The 12,687-nt window shown below is 40.5% G+C and overlaps 1 protein-coding gene across 25 annotated transcripts in view; it reads right to left on the reverse strand.

Moving 5' to 3' along the window:
- The window catches only part of MICAL3 (microtubule associated monooxygenase, calponin and LIM domain containing 3), a 187,381-nt gene that overhangs the window by 39,721 nt on the left and 134,973 nt on the right, over positions 1–12,687 (reverse strand). For 15 of the 25 annotated variants that reach the window (XM_065036621.1, XM_065036730.1, XM_065036593.1 and 12 more), the window contains 4 exons: positions 11,230–11,425; positions 6,240–6,487; positions 5,031–5,120; positions 1,708–1,845 (listed from right to left, as the gene is read on the reverse strand). In XM_065036621.1, coding sequence (XP_064892693.1) covers positions 1,708–1,845; positions 5,031–5,120; positions 6,240–6,487; positions 11,230–11,425 — 672 coding nt within the window. The remainder of the gene's footprint in view (positions 1–1,707; positions 1,846–5,030; positions 5,121–6,239; positions 6,488–11,229; positions 11,426–12,687) is intronic. The other 10 variants (XM_065036684.1, XM_065036656.1, XM_065036758.1 and 7 more) reach the window with 2 other exon arrangements.

A 12,687-nucleotide genomic window follows, 5' to 3' on the forward strand; every position in this document is an offset into this window, starting at 1 on the left:
CTGCGTACTGCCACACTACCCCAGGCTTTCAAATCAAACCCTATTGCTGGTGATACTCTGATGGGCTCTCCAAACATCTCATATCACAGAATACAGCTCAACCAGAACAAACCTGTCTGCTGAACTCAAATTTTAAACTTACGGTGTATCTACAAGTGACAAGCCTTTAAAAAAAAGAAACAAAACAAAACCTACTGATATGCCTGCACATACCTGTACTGCATGACAGAGTAGCTGAAGCAGCTAATCTGTCAATCAGGATTGTCCTAGTTTGGCTCAGATTTAGGGGAAGGATATATTGCCCTGCTTCCCAAAAGAAGCTGGAAAGACCACAAAATCAACTTGGAAGGATCAACACAGGTTTTCCTTTCTTTTGCTGATGGCTGTACCAACACAATATGGAAAAGTCGGAATAACAAAACACAAATCAAAAGATAAACTCTGAAACTGTAGTGCTACAGAGTTAACATTTTTTACTCAGAGTTCTTAAACATTAAGCAACTAGTCTAGCAACACTGAATGTTACAGACAGTTGAACACAGCCTATTTCTGTAGTTGCAGTGGGATGGAAATACCCTTCTCTTACATGCAGAGAGCAGATTTCACAACAGAAAATCCCAGTGCATTCTACAAACCATAATTGTAAGTGTAGCAAAACTGATCTGGAACTGTGTATCATGCTGGACCAGGATTTAGGAAAAAAAAAATGAAAACAAACCTCCAGAACTCCGAGGAAAAGATAATTATCTGGAATGGAACATGATCAGGCAATGTGAAGTAAAGCCCTAGGCTTTTTAAATACAGATCAGTCATTAACTTAATCTGACATTTCCTGTAAAAGACACCCCTTCCTACTGCATACTTACTCCCGCTACAATGCTGCCACAATGGTCACAGCCTTCAAGAGAAGACCACCACGTATCAACTGCATGGTTAGCTTTTATTAAGCCTAGGCTTCTGCAAAGGTAAAGTGCCTATGACATACTTACCTTAAAACACACTGTAGTATAGTTTAGCATAAGGTCAGCAGGGACTGCTGAAAGGCGTTTACAAGAGAGTTAATTTTCTGCCATTCCCCCCCTCCAGTTTTCCTTTAAGTAACTGGTAACTCAAAAATATATCTCACTTCAAAAAATATCAGATACGCTGTCAAATCTTAAATACAGGGGGTCAAACCCACCACTGATCAGATTTACAAGCCCTTGTAACTCCATTATTCCCTGCTAATAGCAGATGCAGTTACACAGCAGCTGAGAAATAACACAGATGCCAACCCTGTTGGCTTTGCTGTAGTAGCTACAGAACGTAGCCCTTCCACTTTCCTTAAAGAGGTGTAGTCCTCACTCTGAGAAAAACACGAGACAGCTTCCATTACTGTCCCTAAAGTCAGTTACTGAGGGCCGATTTCCAGCACCATCAAATCATGTGTGCAGTCTGGAAAGATCCTGTACAGTCAAAGCAAGCAGACAAATGGGTCAGAAGAAGTCAGACCACCACAGAGCTGAGAAAGCAGTCGTTTTGAGTAGACACGGACCTGAAAAGTAACATGTTTAACCAAGTGTAATTTTGGTGTAATTTGAAAGCAGTTCCTTTCAACCACTGCTGCCCCTGGTGAAGTACACTTCTCTTGAAGGTGCAGACACAACAGAGTTAAACAGCTGCATCTGTGACCTAAGAATTGATGCTGTGGGGCTGGGGGGAGATTACCTCTGGAGGTGGAGGACTTTGAGGTTGGGGCCATTTTTTCCTCCTCCTCTTTTTCACGGATGTGTGTCCAGTGCACATCTGCCAGGATCTCCAGAGGATCAACCGGATTTACAATCTGCTGCAGTCTAAGGTTTCCAGCTAGCAGGAGGAGGGCATGGTGCACCAGGTTGTAGGTAGGGTGGTACGAAGGACAGGGAGGAAGAGAGGGGAGAACAGCGGAAAGGAAAGGTAACACATCATAGGAAAGGAAATAAGAAAAGAAGAAAAGAAAATATTACTGGCTGAGATCAGTTTGCAAGACAGACAGAAAAAGCTCAGCATTGTCTGTGCACGCATACACCAATACAGCTCTCCCTCATACTTCCCATCAAAGCTGAGTAATGCCATTCCAAAGGCAGAGATACACTATTAAAACATCACTGTAGATTATCTCTATTGCAAGCAGCTTCGCTGAAAAGAAAGACATTCTCTGGGTGTCCAACTGTATGTGGTATGTAAATAACAATTTCGCAGAAATTTCCAGTTCCTTCAGCCTATTTGTTATGATTATTGCCAAAGACATCTTGCTCTTAAAGGCAAGGGACAATCTGCATTGTAGTTTGATGCACCAAAACAAAGTCTTTCATTCCCTACTAGTGGGTTAAGCACTCCCTTCTATGCTGGGTGCATATTTCTTTGTGGATTAAACTACATGATGGATCTCAGAGTATTGTGTGTATATATGTGTGTATGCACACATGGGCGCACACTTACTTCAGCACTTAAACCACTAATTTGTTTGCTCTTGCTCTTTTGTACTGACTTCTTCGAAGGGCAGAATTTTTTTCTGAAGAATAGCAGCTTTTTCATTATGACTTAACAGCCCCCCCACCTTCCCAGAAGGGACTTCCTGTCACACAAATGAATTTGTTTAAAAGAAACAGCATTACTTCTCAACTACCTGCCTACACAAAGCTGAGCTATTCATTGAGTGTCAAAGGGACCAACAGGCATTAAAGCAACCAATAAGCAACATGCTTAACTGCTGCAGAATACCCACTTTGTGAGCATCCACCCTGAGATGAGTATTATATTCACAGACCCTGTCTTTATTGCTATTTGCTATGGGAGAATAGCTCAGGTTTTATTTACCCATAATAAAATAACTCATTCTATGTGGGACAGGCGTTCAGTGACTGCAGGAGCAGTCTTCAAAAGCAAATGAGACACATCCTGAAAAGTAAAACGCCCACTTACTTTATAAAGTAGGAAGCCAATTTTCACAATAGCTGGATTACCACTGAGTAGGGTAAAACACTGTTTCAGCAGTTTAGCACCTCAAAAGCAATTAGATTTTCGTATGGTGAACTAGTGTTTGAAGGAAAGAAGAAACATTAGCAGCATCTAGAGGTTGCAATCATTACTTCCTGCTGTCTCATTTTAATGAAGTTCCTCTCTCCAGCCATGTTTTCCCCAGACATGACAAAACGTTTGGGACTTCTGCTTCAGGAATGACTTGTGTGTGACATTTGGCATTAAAACTGCAGAAGAAACAGGCAGAAGGAACTGCAGGAAGGACAGAATCTGGTTGTTAAAGGAGAAAAGGGTTCAGAAGCACAAACTCAAATGCAGAGTGGGATTCACAATTTAGTCAAGTATTTAGCAGTTTTATGCCTCTGTGGCTTCATCAGAGAGCTTTCCTACCAGTTGGCACAACTGCATGGTCTACCAGAGCTACTGGACAACCTGCAAGGACAGGAACCCAGGCTTTTCTCACTCCGCACCAAAGCACTCACATGCAGGCCCCAAGATAAGTAGAGTTAGCATTTGCATTGCCACGCAAAATTTTGTGTTAAAAGGTTTAGGTTTGCCAGCAATGGCTGAGAAGTATATAGTCACTCAGCAAGGCTCGGAAAGAGCAGGTCCCACGTGATCTGCATGTTTTAAAATGGATTTCTCTGGGATTTAGACCAGTGTAACATACACATCTTCAGTTACTCCATGAGTCTCTAGAGAGAGGCCTCAGCCTGTTTTGCACAGGACATGCGTCCTTCTCACCTTTTCCAGTAAATAAACCACAGCACAGCCAGCCATGTAGGACTGTTACTTGGCTAACAGGCAAAACTAAAGTTTCCTCGAGGCCTAAATGCTTGAGAATTTCAAAGGACTCCTGGTGCAGCCTTCCCTCAAAGCTGCCTGCTAAGCTTTGCAGGAAGCTGGATGCTTATTTAATTGGTGGCCCATACGGGGAAAGAGATAAGAGAAACCGTGACAACATTAATTGCCCTTACATTTGGAAAGGTAGCCCTCCTCCAGATGCACCTACCAGCACTTTATAAGGAGTGGGCAGTCTCAATGTTTAACAGAATGACAAGCCACCCACAAATCAACTCCTTAGGAGCCAGGTCTAAAGCACACTGCAACTGTAATGGGGGAATTTCTTCAGTTATGCTCTTCAGCCGTATTAATAATACTTCTCATTCTTTCCATCAGAGAAGTTAAATTGGAGAAGAATATAACTGTTCTTCCTTTTTTTTTTTTTTTTTAAATAAATAAAAAAAAAAAAAAGTCAGAAGCCAAACTACAGTTGTTACAACCATAAGCTGCAAAATATGCAGTTTGACAACTGCATATGCCCTCTTACCTGCAGGAAGGCACTTGGATTTTCCTTTTATGTGTTCTGGCTCTAATGAACCACATTGAGGAAATAAGGGATTAACAAACTATTAGGACCAAGTGCTTCAAAAAAAAAGCAACCATCAGAAATAAACTGCAAGAGAATGCACCATGTAACATAACACAACCAGTTAGACTGGAATGTCAGATTAATTTTATTCCCATCATATGACTGTTTGAAAAATCGTGAGGGATTGCCACAGCTTGATTAGCTTCCCCCATAGACTCTCCCCACAGACACACACAAAGGACAACAACAAAAAAATGCAAGTTTGCTGACACAGGCCATCTAAAGGCAGGACTTCTGATGTATCCCATGTGGCTGACATATGGCACAGGTACAATTAGACTGTGTGTATAGAACAAATCTGAAACTTCTAAATATGCAGGGGTCACTGCCCATTCACATTACAATAGCAAACTGCTCAGGCTTTCTAGATATCCTGAGCTACCTGACAGCTTTATCTTTTGCCTAAAACCAGTGGCCATGTCAGACCTGACCTATGGCATTTGGACAGGGAGATGAAGACAACAAAACCTATCAAATTAGTTTTTAGGGAGCTGGTAAAGCAATTAAGTACAACTCAGAAACTTCTCATGTGGGACCTGCTCTTTAAAACATTCCCCCCTCCTTCGGGGAAATGGAAGTGGAGATGGTATACGGGTACCTTTAAATGTACCCGTGTCCTCTTCATTTGAGAGATGTTGAAGCCAGAGGCCTTGCTGCAGCTCTTTCTCCCAAGGGCAATACTCTCCCTCTACAGCAGAGGGAACCACACATCCATATATAACACCAGACACGCGTTTACACACACAAGCGATGGAGAGACAGAAAAAGAGAGAGAGAGAGAGAAAGGACAGGATCAGAAAGAGAGACTGTCTGGAAATCCAGCGACTACCCTACTCCTGCTGTATTCAAAGTGTATGACAGGAAAACTGCTCGAAAGAAACAAAGTCCATCTGAGAACACCATGGTTTAGCAGACTGAACACACAACATGCATGTTACCGTACTTAAAAAGCAGTCTTGACTTCCACAGACTTCAGTTATGGATATAGTTCCTATGCTGAAAAAGTAGCCAAGCAGCCTGCTGAGTTCATCAACAAATCTGCCACTAGCGCTCAAAAACCTGGACCTCTGCTTGCACTAGGTGGCCAAAGACCTTTAAGAAGAAGCTCTTTGGAGTCTGCTAGTCTTCACAAAAAGGAAATGTGAGTACAAAGACAACATCAGCGAGAAATTTGGCATGGTGGTGAAACACTGGAAACATGTCTATTCTCAGCACAAACTTTGCATTTTGATGACTGAGACAAACACAGGGGAAGGAGTCTTTCCCTAAGATTTTCCACAGAAATCCCTCAGAGCTAAAATGGAAACCATCTGAACTCCTTGATTTCTGAAGACGTCTTTTAACTAAGGAGAGCTATAAGTAGCTTCTCCTGGGATGCCCTGATGACAGTTACAGGGCATTACCCCTGAGCAAGGCACTCTGAAAAACTGAAAACACTGCCCCCACAATGCTTCCAGTTCTTGCTGCCAAAGAACAAAGGGCACATTCAAATCCAACTCCCAATAATAGTAAAAAACAACAATAAAACAATACAGTGTCACAAAGCTGTGAATTGCACATGTTGGCATGGTGTATGGGAAGCATATTGTGCTGGTACTAGTGCTCTAACTGCCCCGTGGGCAAAGATCTGCATCCAGAATGATCGCCTAAAGCTTTCCTTGACAGCAATCCCCTCGAAAATCAAAGCAATAAAGCAGTGAAAGAAGAAGGAAAGTTTTTTAAGGCAAATATTTCTCATTCTGCATAGCAAATACTCAACTCAGTTTTCCCTGCTGTCTAGCTGAAAGTAAGAACAAATCAATCTAACCTTCACTTGACTCCTCGTCTTCCTCCTCTTCATCTTCATCTTCCTCCTCCTCCTCCTCATCTTCTTTGTACTCAATCTCATGATTTTCCTCAGCCTCAATCTCTTCTTCACTCTTTCCCTTCAGAAGGGCATGGATACGCACAGCCTCTTTCCATGGCACACCACCCAGGTCTGAAGGGGGTTGCTGAGGCAGCAGTAGTTCATCTTCCTCCTCCTCATCTTCCTCTTCCATCTCAGACTCTGAACTACTGTAAGGGTTTAGAAGAAAGATAAAGAAACAAGCAGTTAATGTTTCCTAGATCAGTCTTAGATCACTGACAGGTTGTTTCAACACATTCCACATTCAAGCCCCAAACTTACGATGGAAAACATAATACGAATTTTCTGCTTTCAGTGTTTCATAGGCATTTTAGCCTCAGCATCATGTGTGGGCTGTAGTATGGTCCTTGCCCTGCTTCTTTTAAAGAAGGTGAAGCAGCAGTGCCTGTGAAGCCAAGTCCAAATATTTGTGCAGCATTAATTGTTACACTTCGTGACCATTCTGGAATACTGCAGAAAGAAACTACTTTCCTCATATCACATTGCTTTGGATAAACTGATGCAAGAGTGCTTAGCAGTGTCATAATGTAGAAGGTCACATCTCTCCATAATGGCAGCTACTGCTAGCATTTTGGATAACTAAGATGTTTTTGGCACTTGCTGGAGTGAACCACAGAAGGCTTTTCGAGTAGAAAGAACAAACAGCAAAATTATCAAGCTAAACGATACACAATGTGAGGTAAGGAGAGCTGGAGAAAAAAAATCGTCACTTTTCTACATCACAGACAGAACTATAATATGTATTCAATTAAGTACATAGTGGTAAGAAACTGTAGGAAACAGTGCAAAGATAATTACAACAATAAGCTTATTATTCTCACAGCAAAGTCTAAAACATGCAAAACAGTAAATCATTAGTGCTTTTTAGTTGACATCTCATCTGAATTCTAAAAGTTGCTCACTATAATCAGTAGGGGCAAGAAATGTAAATGCCTGTATGACGACATTTGATCTAGCTCGCTCTTACATGCTGGACTACCTAGATGTACTGGGGAGAAAAAGATGGTTCCATTTGTTACTGGAAAAAGAGAATGTGAACTAAAGCACATACAGGGAGCATATCTGCAACGTGAAAAGGTCATATGCCTTTGCTCTTCCTTAACAGACCATTGTCAGAAAAGAACTGCATTAGTTGGATGCTTCGCATATCAATCTGAAAAGGCCCAAATTCATCTGGATTAAAGGAGCAAACTGTTTGTGAATGGCGAAAGTTTGGGTGGATCATCTGAGAACAGTGTTCTACTTCTGCTGCTTCCTTGTGACAGCTGTTGCTGTACTTAACAGCCTTTGGCAGAAGCCATTCCATATAGACAATGAGAGTGAAAACTGACAAGTTGAAAATAATTAAGTTAAAATTTCGTGTAGTTCTATAAAATATAGCTTGTACAGTTGCAATCCTGTTTCCCATACACAGATTCTGTTACATGAGCACTCACTGTGTGGCAATCTGACACTTTTCCAAAGAATGATTCATGGCAGCACCTTTGTCTTACACTGCACTTTGTCTTACACTGATAAACATATGCAGGCACAGAACTTCAAATTAGTCTAACACTACATGAAGATATCATATTTAGATAATTTTATTCATCTACCTGTCTGAGAGTCTATTTTTGATGGCAAACTTAACAAAGAAAACACCACTTTTTCCATGCACTGATTGTAACACACTTCTGTCCATAAGTTCTTATATTCCCGCCATAGTTCTGTATATATATAACACATTATTTTGCTCCAATTAGAACCCACTTTTTCACAGCATAAACCAAATACTTATTTTTAAGAGGTTGCCTGGTTTTCACATACTAAATACTGAATACACTGTTGCATGCCATGGACTCAGTGCACATTCCAAGAGACCAAAGCATTTTCCAAAGGCTTTAGGCAGATACTGTCACAGACATAAAAAGTGACGTTCCCCACCTCCCTGATTAACTTCCCCACCCTTTGATATGGAAACAAACCTGACAGGTGCTGCATGCTGGGGTTTTTGCGTGCTGTCAATAAGGTTTACTGCTGCTCAAACTGTTGCCATGACGGCTGAATGGGAAGAGCTGCTGCTCTTCAACCAGCTTGCTTACCTCATGTAATATTGACGACATAAATTCTTTACCACATAGCTCACTTTACCTTCTTTGGCTTTTATTTATAACTTGGTTTTTGTTTGACCTTTGAATACAGAGAAATGAGAAGCTGAAAGATAGCGGTGAGATAGGCTGGTATAGTGGCCATTCCTTTCAGCATGGCAACTCTGAGCCACAGGAATTAATTCAACAGATACAACCTTTTTCTTTTTTTTTTTCCTATAAAGCAGAAATCAAAGCAGGTTGCTTTATAGAATTTGTATTAGCAGTTGAATATCTCATTTAAAAAAATGCACCTACACAGATTTAGTGCTGAGTAGAGGAACCAAAACCTAAACTGGAAATGAAGCTCTTCCCTTGCCATACACACCCATCCAGCACAAGCTGCCTTTGACACTCCTTTGAAAGGCCACATGGTATTATACCAAAACTGTAGATGACATACTGGGAGTTACTGCATGTTAAAGGGGATAAATAAGGCATCTAAACAGTTTTCTGCCCCTCAAAAGCTGTGTAGTCAGGGTTTGGTAGCTTAAATGATTTTTTTTTTTTTTTTCATTTTGAAGTTTAAACAAGATTAACTCTCCTTTGAAATAAATATACACTGAAAACTGCTTTCTGTACATTTTCACCAGTGTGCACGCTCCTAAGTGTGCATGTGATGGGAAGCTGTGCACCAAAATGTGTGGTCTCTGCTTGATTTAGAGATAACACCTTAATGAACCTTGAAGCCGAATCCATCTCTTTGTATGACACAGGAACAAAAAGTTCCCCATCTCCACCTGCTCCTAACCCTGCGGCACTTCACCAAGACAGTGAAGATGATCAAATCAGGGCTTTGCTCGGCTTGTTACAAAAGTCAAACTTTTTTCTTTTGTTGCTGAAAAAGTGGTCAGATTTTTTCCTTTTTACTTTCCCCCCACCCCAGGCTTTCTGTGACATGTCATGGAGTGGGTAGACCCCAACAGAGGATACTCAGTAGCTCAACAGCAAATTCTCTCTCTGAAGTTTAGCCTGTACAGTCTTATCAATGCTCTGAGTAAATTGCTTGCCATATTTGGATTTGAGACAGAAATTTTTCCAGGTCAAATCGACAGGGAATTTTACGTATTTTCTCCTTCCCCTCTATCACAGGGTGTGAGTTGCCCTCTAAACACTGCTTTTCACATGCAAAATTATACAATGCAGTCTATTATAGACAGCAATACCCAGTTTGATTCAGGTTAAGGGAAGTGTGTATGACAAAGGGAGCTCAATGGAGCACCCTATGAGTGGAAATCAAACTCACTAACCTAATAATGGACTGTCATCAGTCCCACAATCTCACTAAACACCTCTTGGAAAAGATCAACAGGCTTCATGACAAAATGCCAAAACTCCACTTTTTTTTTTTAACTAACTCTTCTCCTTCTTTGGAATCTTCTGCCATTTACTGAGAAGGCCTACTGTGTTCTGATTTACTGAAATCAAGACCAACAATAATAATGCTGCACACGAGCAAATTTTGGTTTAGAGCTAGAAACATAAAGAGCTAAAAATCCCTCATTAATCATTAATGCCTATATTGTCACAGTTGATATCATTCTCAGGCCTGAGCAGGGAGCTAAAGGAAGGATGAGTAAAGCAAGCAGAGTTTGCATCTCCCACAAACAGTCCCATGATTATTCAACTAGAGCACTAGATAAGATCTCAATTATGTAAAATGTCAAAATAGTATCTTCTAAAGAAATTAGTGTGTTAAGAAATTAATCAAAAAGTATTATTTAGGTTTCAAAGAAAACAGCTGTAAAAGTTATTAGCAACTGCGATGCACTAAAGCTACTCCTTTCCAGTCGTTGCAGCTTCAAAATTATCAGATAAATAAATGACATATTCTATACAACATTAATCCTGTAAATGTTTTAATGAACATTTTAATTCCTGCATTCTTCATCACATCAGTCCAATTCAATTTCACATGTATAAATGCAGTAAGGAATTTCTCATACAGCCCTATACCTGTAGGTAACATATACACAGAATATGCTTGTAGGATCTAGGTTTCAGGAAAGCCGTAACAGCATTTTCTGAGTTTATTTCAAGAAGGCTATTGGACCAACCAAAAGCTGAAAAGGTAACGATTGTTATAGCTACAAACAAATGTATATTATTAGAAACCATATTAGGATATTGAGAATCTGCAAAAAGTGTGTAATTGACTATGAAGTTCACAAGCATTCTTGATTATTTTCTCTCAGTTCTTGCAACAACTATTTCCAGTACCTCTACCTGCATATATTTGGATCCTGGTGCGCTTATACATAATTTAGTGGATACAGGGAAATTTCTTAAGGTACAGCATGTTCTCAACAGCCATAACTATTGCTTCAAACTAATAGCTCTCAGGTATTGCATCAGCATTCTGTCAGAATTACATGGGTGTCAAGCTTGAATCTTTAAAGCAAAAGTGTTTGTAATACAAAACATACAGAAAAGAAGTTAACATTGGAATCCTCTCCCAATTGAATCCATGTTCAGTTTGCTCAGAAGACTCATTTGGTTTTGATATAATTTAAAAGAAGTATTTAAAAATCTCTTCCAACTTAAGCCTGAATTTCTTGGTATAAGGGTACTATAGGTGTCTTCTAAGGATGGTAATAAGCTATTTAGAAGAACAGAAACTACAAAATAAAATACCTGTGCACATATGCAGAACATTGTCCACAAGGGCAACCTGGTAAATAATATGTTAAAAAAGGCAAAGGGAAAAGCAGGCAAAAGTCTGTTGGGATGGGCATAAAAAAAGCTTATGGACAGTGTGCGCTAACCTGCTGGGCACATCCTCTTCTGTTCCTTTGTCCAACACACTGCTCAGGTTATGCTCCGCTAGCGTCTCTTCGGGAACCTCTTCCAGCTCTTCTTCCCGCTGCAGGGACAGTCGGTAATTCTCCAACTCAATCCGCTCCGGTGTCCCACGCAGCCGCTTGGCAAGGCTGGGCTCTTCCAGCCCATTTACGTTGGAACCTAAAGAATAAGCCAGTGAATAAAAATAAATGTGACAGTCAGAACTGTGGGGTTTTTTAAGGAAATCGAGCAATTGGGAAAAAAAAGGGCACGAGGCAGAGGGAGGTAAATAAAGCGAGAGAATACCTTATGTCATTATCCTGTTCACCACTATTGGCAGAACCTGCTGGGGAGCCAGACTGCAAGAGGGAATCTTAGTGGTTTTGGCTAATAGATGCTAAAAAGAACGTTAAATGCCCTAGTTAAGAGAGGAGATAGGGATATTTTAGCTGCAAAAACCAGAGCTGCAATGAAGTCCATGTAGCAAGTACTGGGGAAGGCCTGGTCACAGGTTGGATATGACACATATCAGGAAAGCTATGGGGCAGTCCTGCTGCTTGTTAAAATTGTTACCAGTCCAGGTAGGTCTACAGAGTTAGGAAGCAAGAAACTATTATTACTACTTAAAGACGAATATGGGAGGGAATGAAAAAGACCCACTTGGAGTGAGTTTTCACGTTTTTTTTTTAGACTTGAATTCATTTGTTTTTCAATCAGCATTTGTGATTAAGTGAACCACAGAGAAAAATCTAGGTGAGATGTTTGAAAGCCCAAATACCACAAATCCCAGAAAATTGCAAGGACATATGAAGCAGGCAGTTGGAGAAAAGTATGAAGGGGCTTCATTCACTGTGGCACTCAAGGAATTAAATTCTAACCTGCATTCATGTATCTCTTTTTAAAATTCTAGTATTTTATCTTAAATTACATGCCACTATTTACCCTTAACCAGCTTATTGTTTACAGAGCCCAATCCTTCCTAGCTTCTGTTTTGCTTTGCTAAACAAGCCAACCTGCATCTCAGGAGATAAGCTCTTCAGTGTGCTGATCCTCCCCTAGGTCTCTGCACCTGTTTTGTTTTGGATTAATCTTTCCAGAACCTGCGTGATTAGAATTGAACACAGTTTTCCAGATGAGGCCTTATCAGTGTAACATTCAACCTTGCCAAAAATCTCTCATCTGATACATGCTGAGAACACACTCGCCTATTTATACGCCACATAATACTGGTGGCTTTTATTTATTGACTGATACTCAGATCTTTCTCCTTCTCTGCTTTCAACTGATAAGCACCTTGCTGGTAGCCAAAATTCTCAACACTTTCTTAGTGCATGACCTGGTGCTTTCTACTATTACATTTCTATTTTTAATATTACAGTCCGCTTAGAGTATGACATGCCTATCCTCCTCTGCATTGATGAGGATTTGAAATGTTGCCTCAG

The sequence above is a fragment of the Columba livia genome, chromosome 1 (genome assembly GCF_036013475.1).
Source record: "Columba livia isolate bColLiv1 breed racing homer chromosome 1, bColLiv1.pat.W.v2, whole genome shotgun sequence".
Taxonomy (NCBI): Eukaryota; Metazoa; Chordata; class Aves; order Columbiformes; family Columbidae; genus Columba; species Columba livia.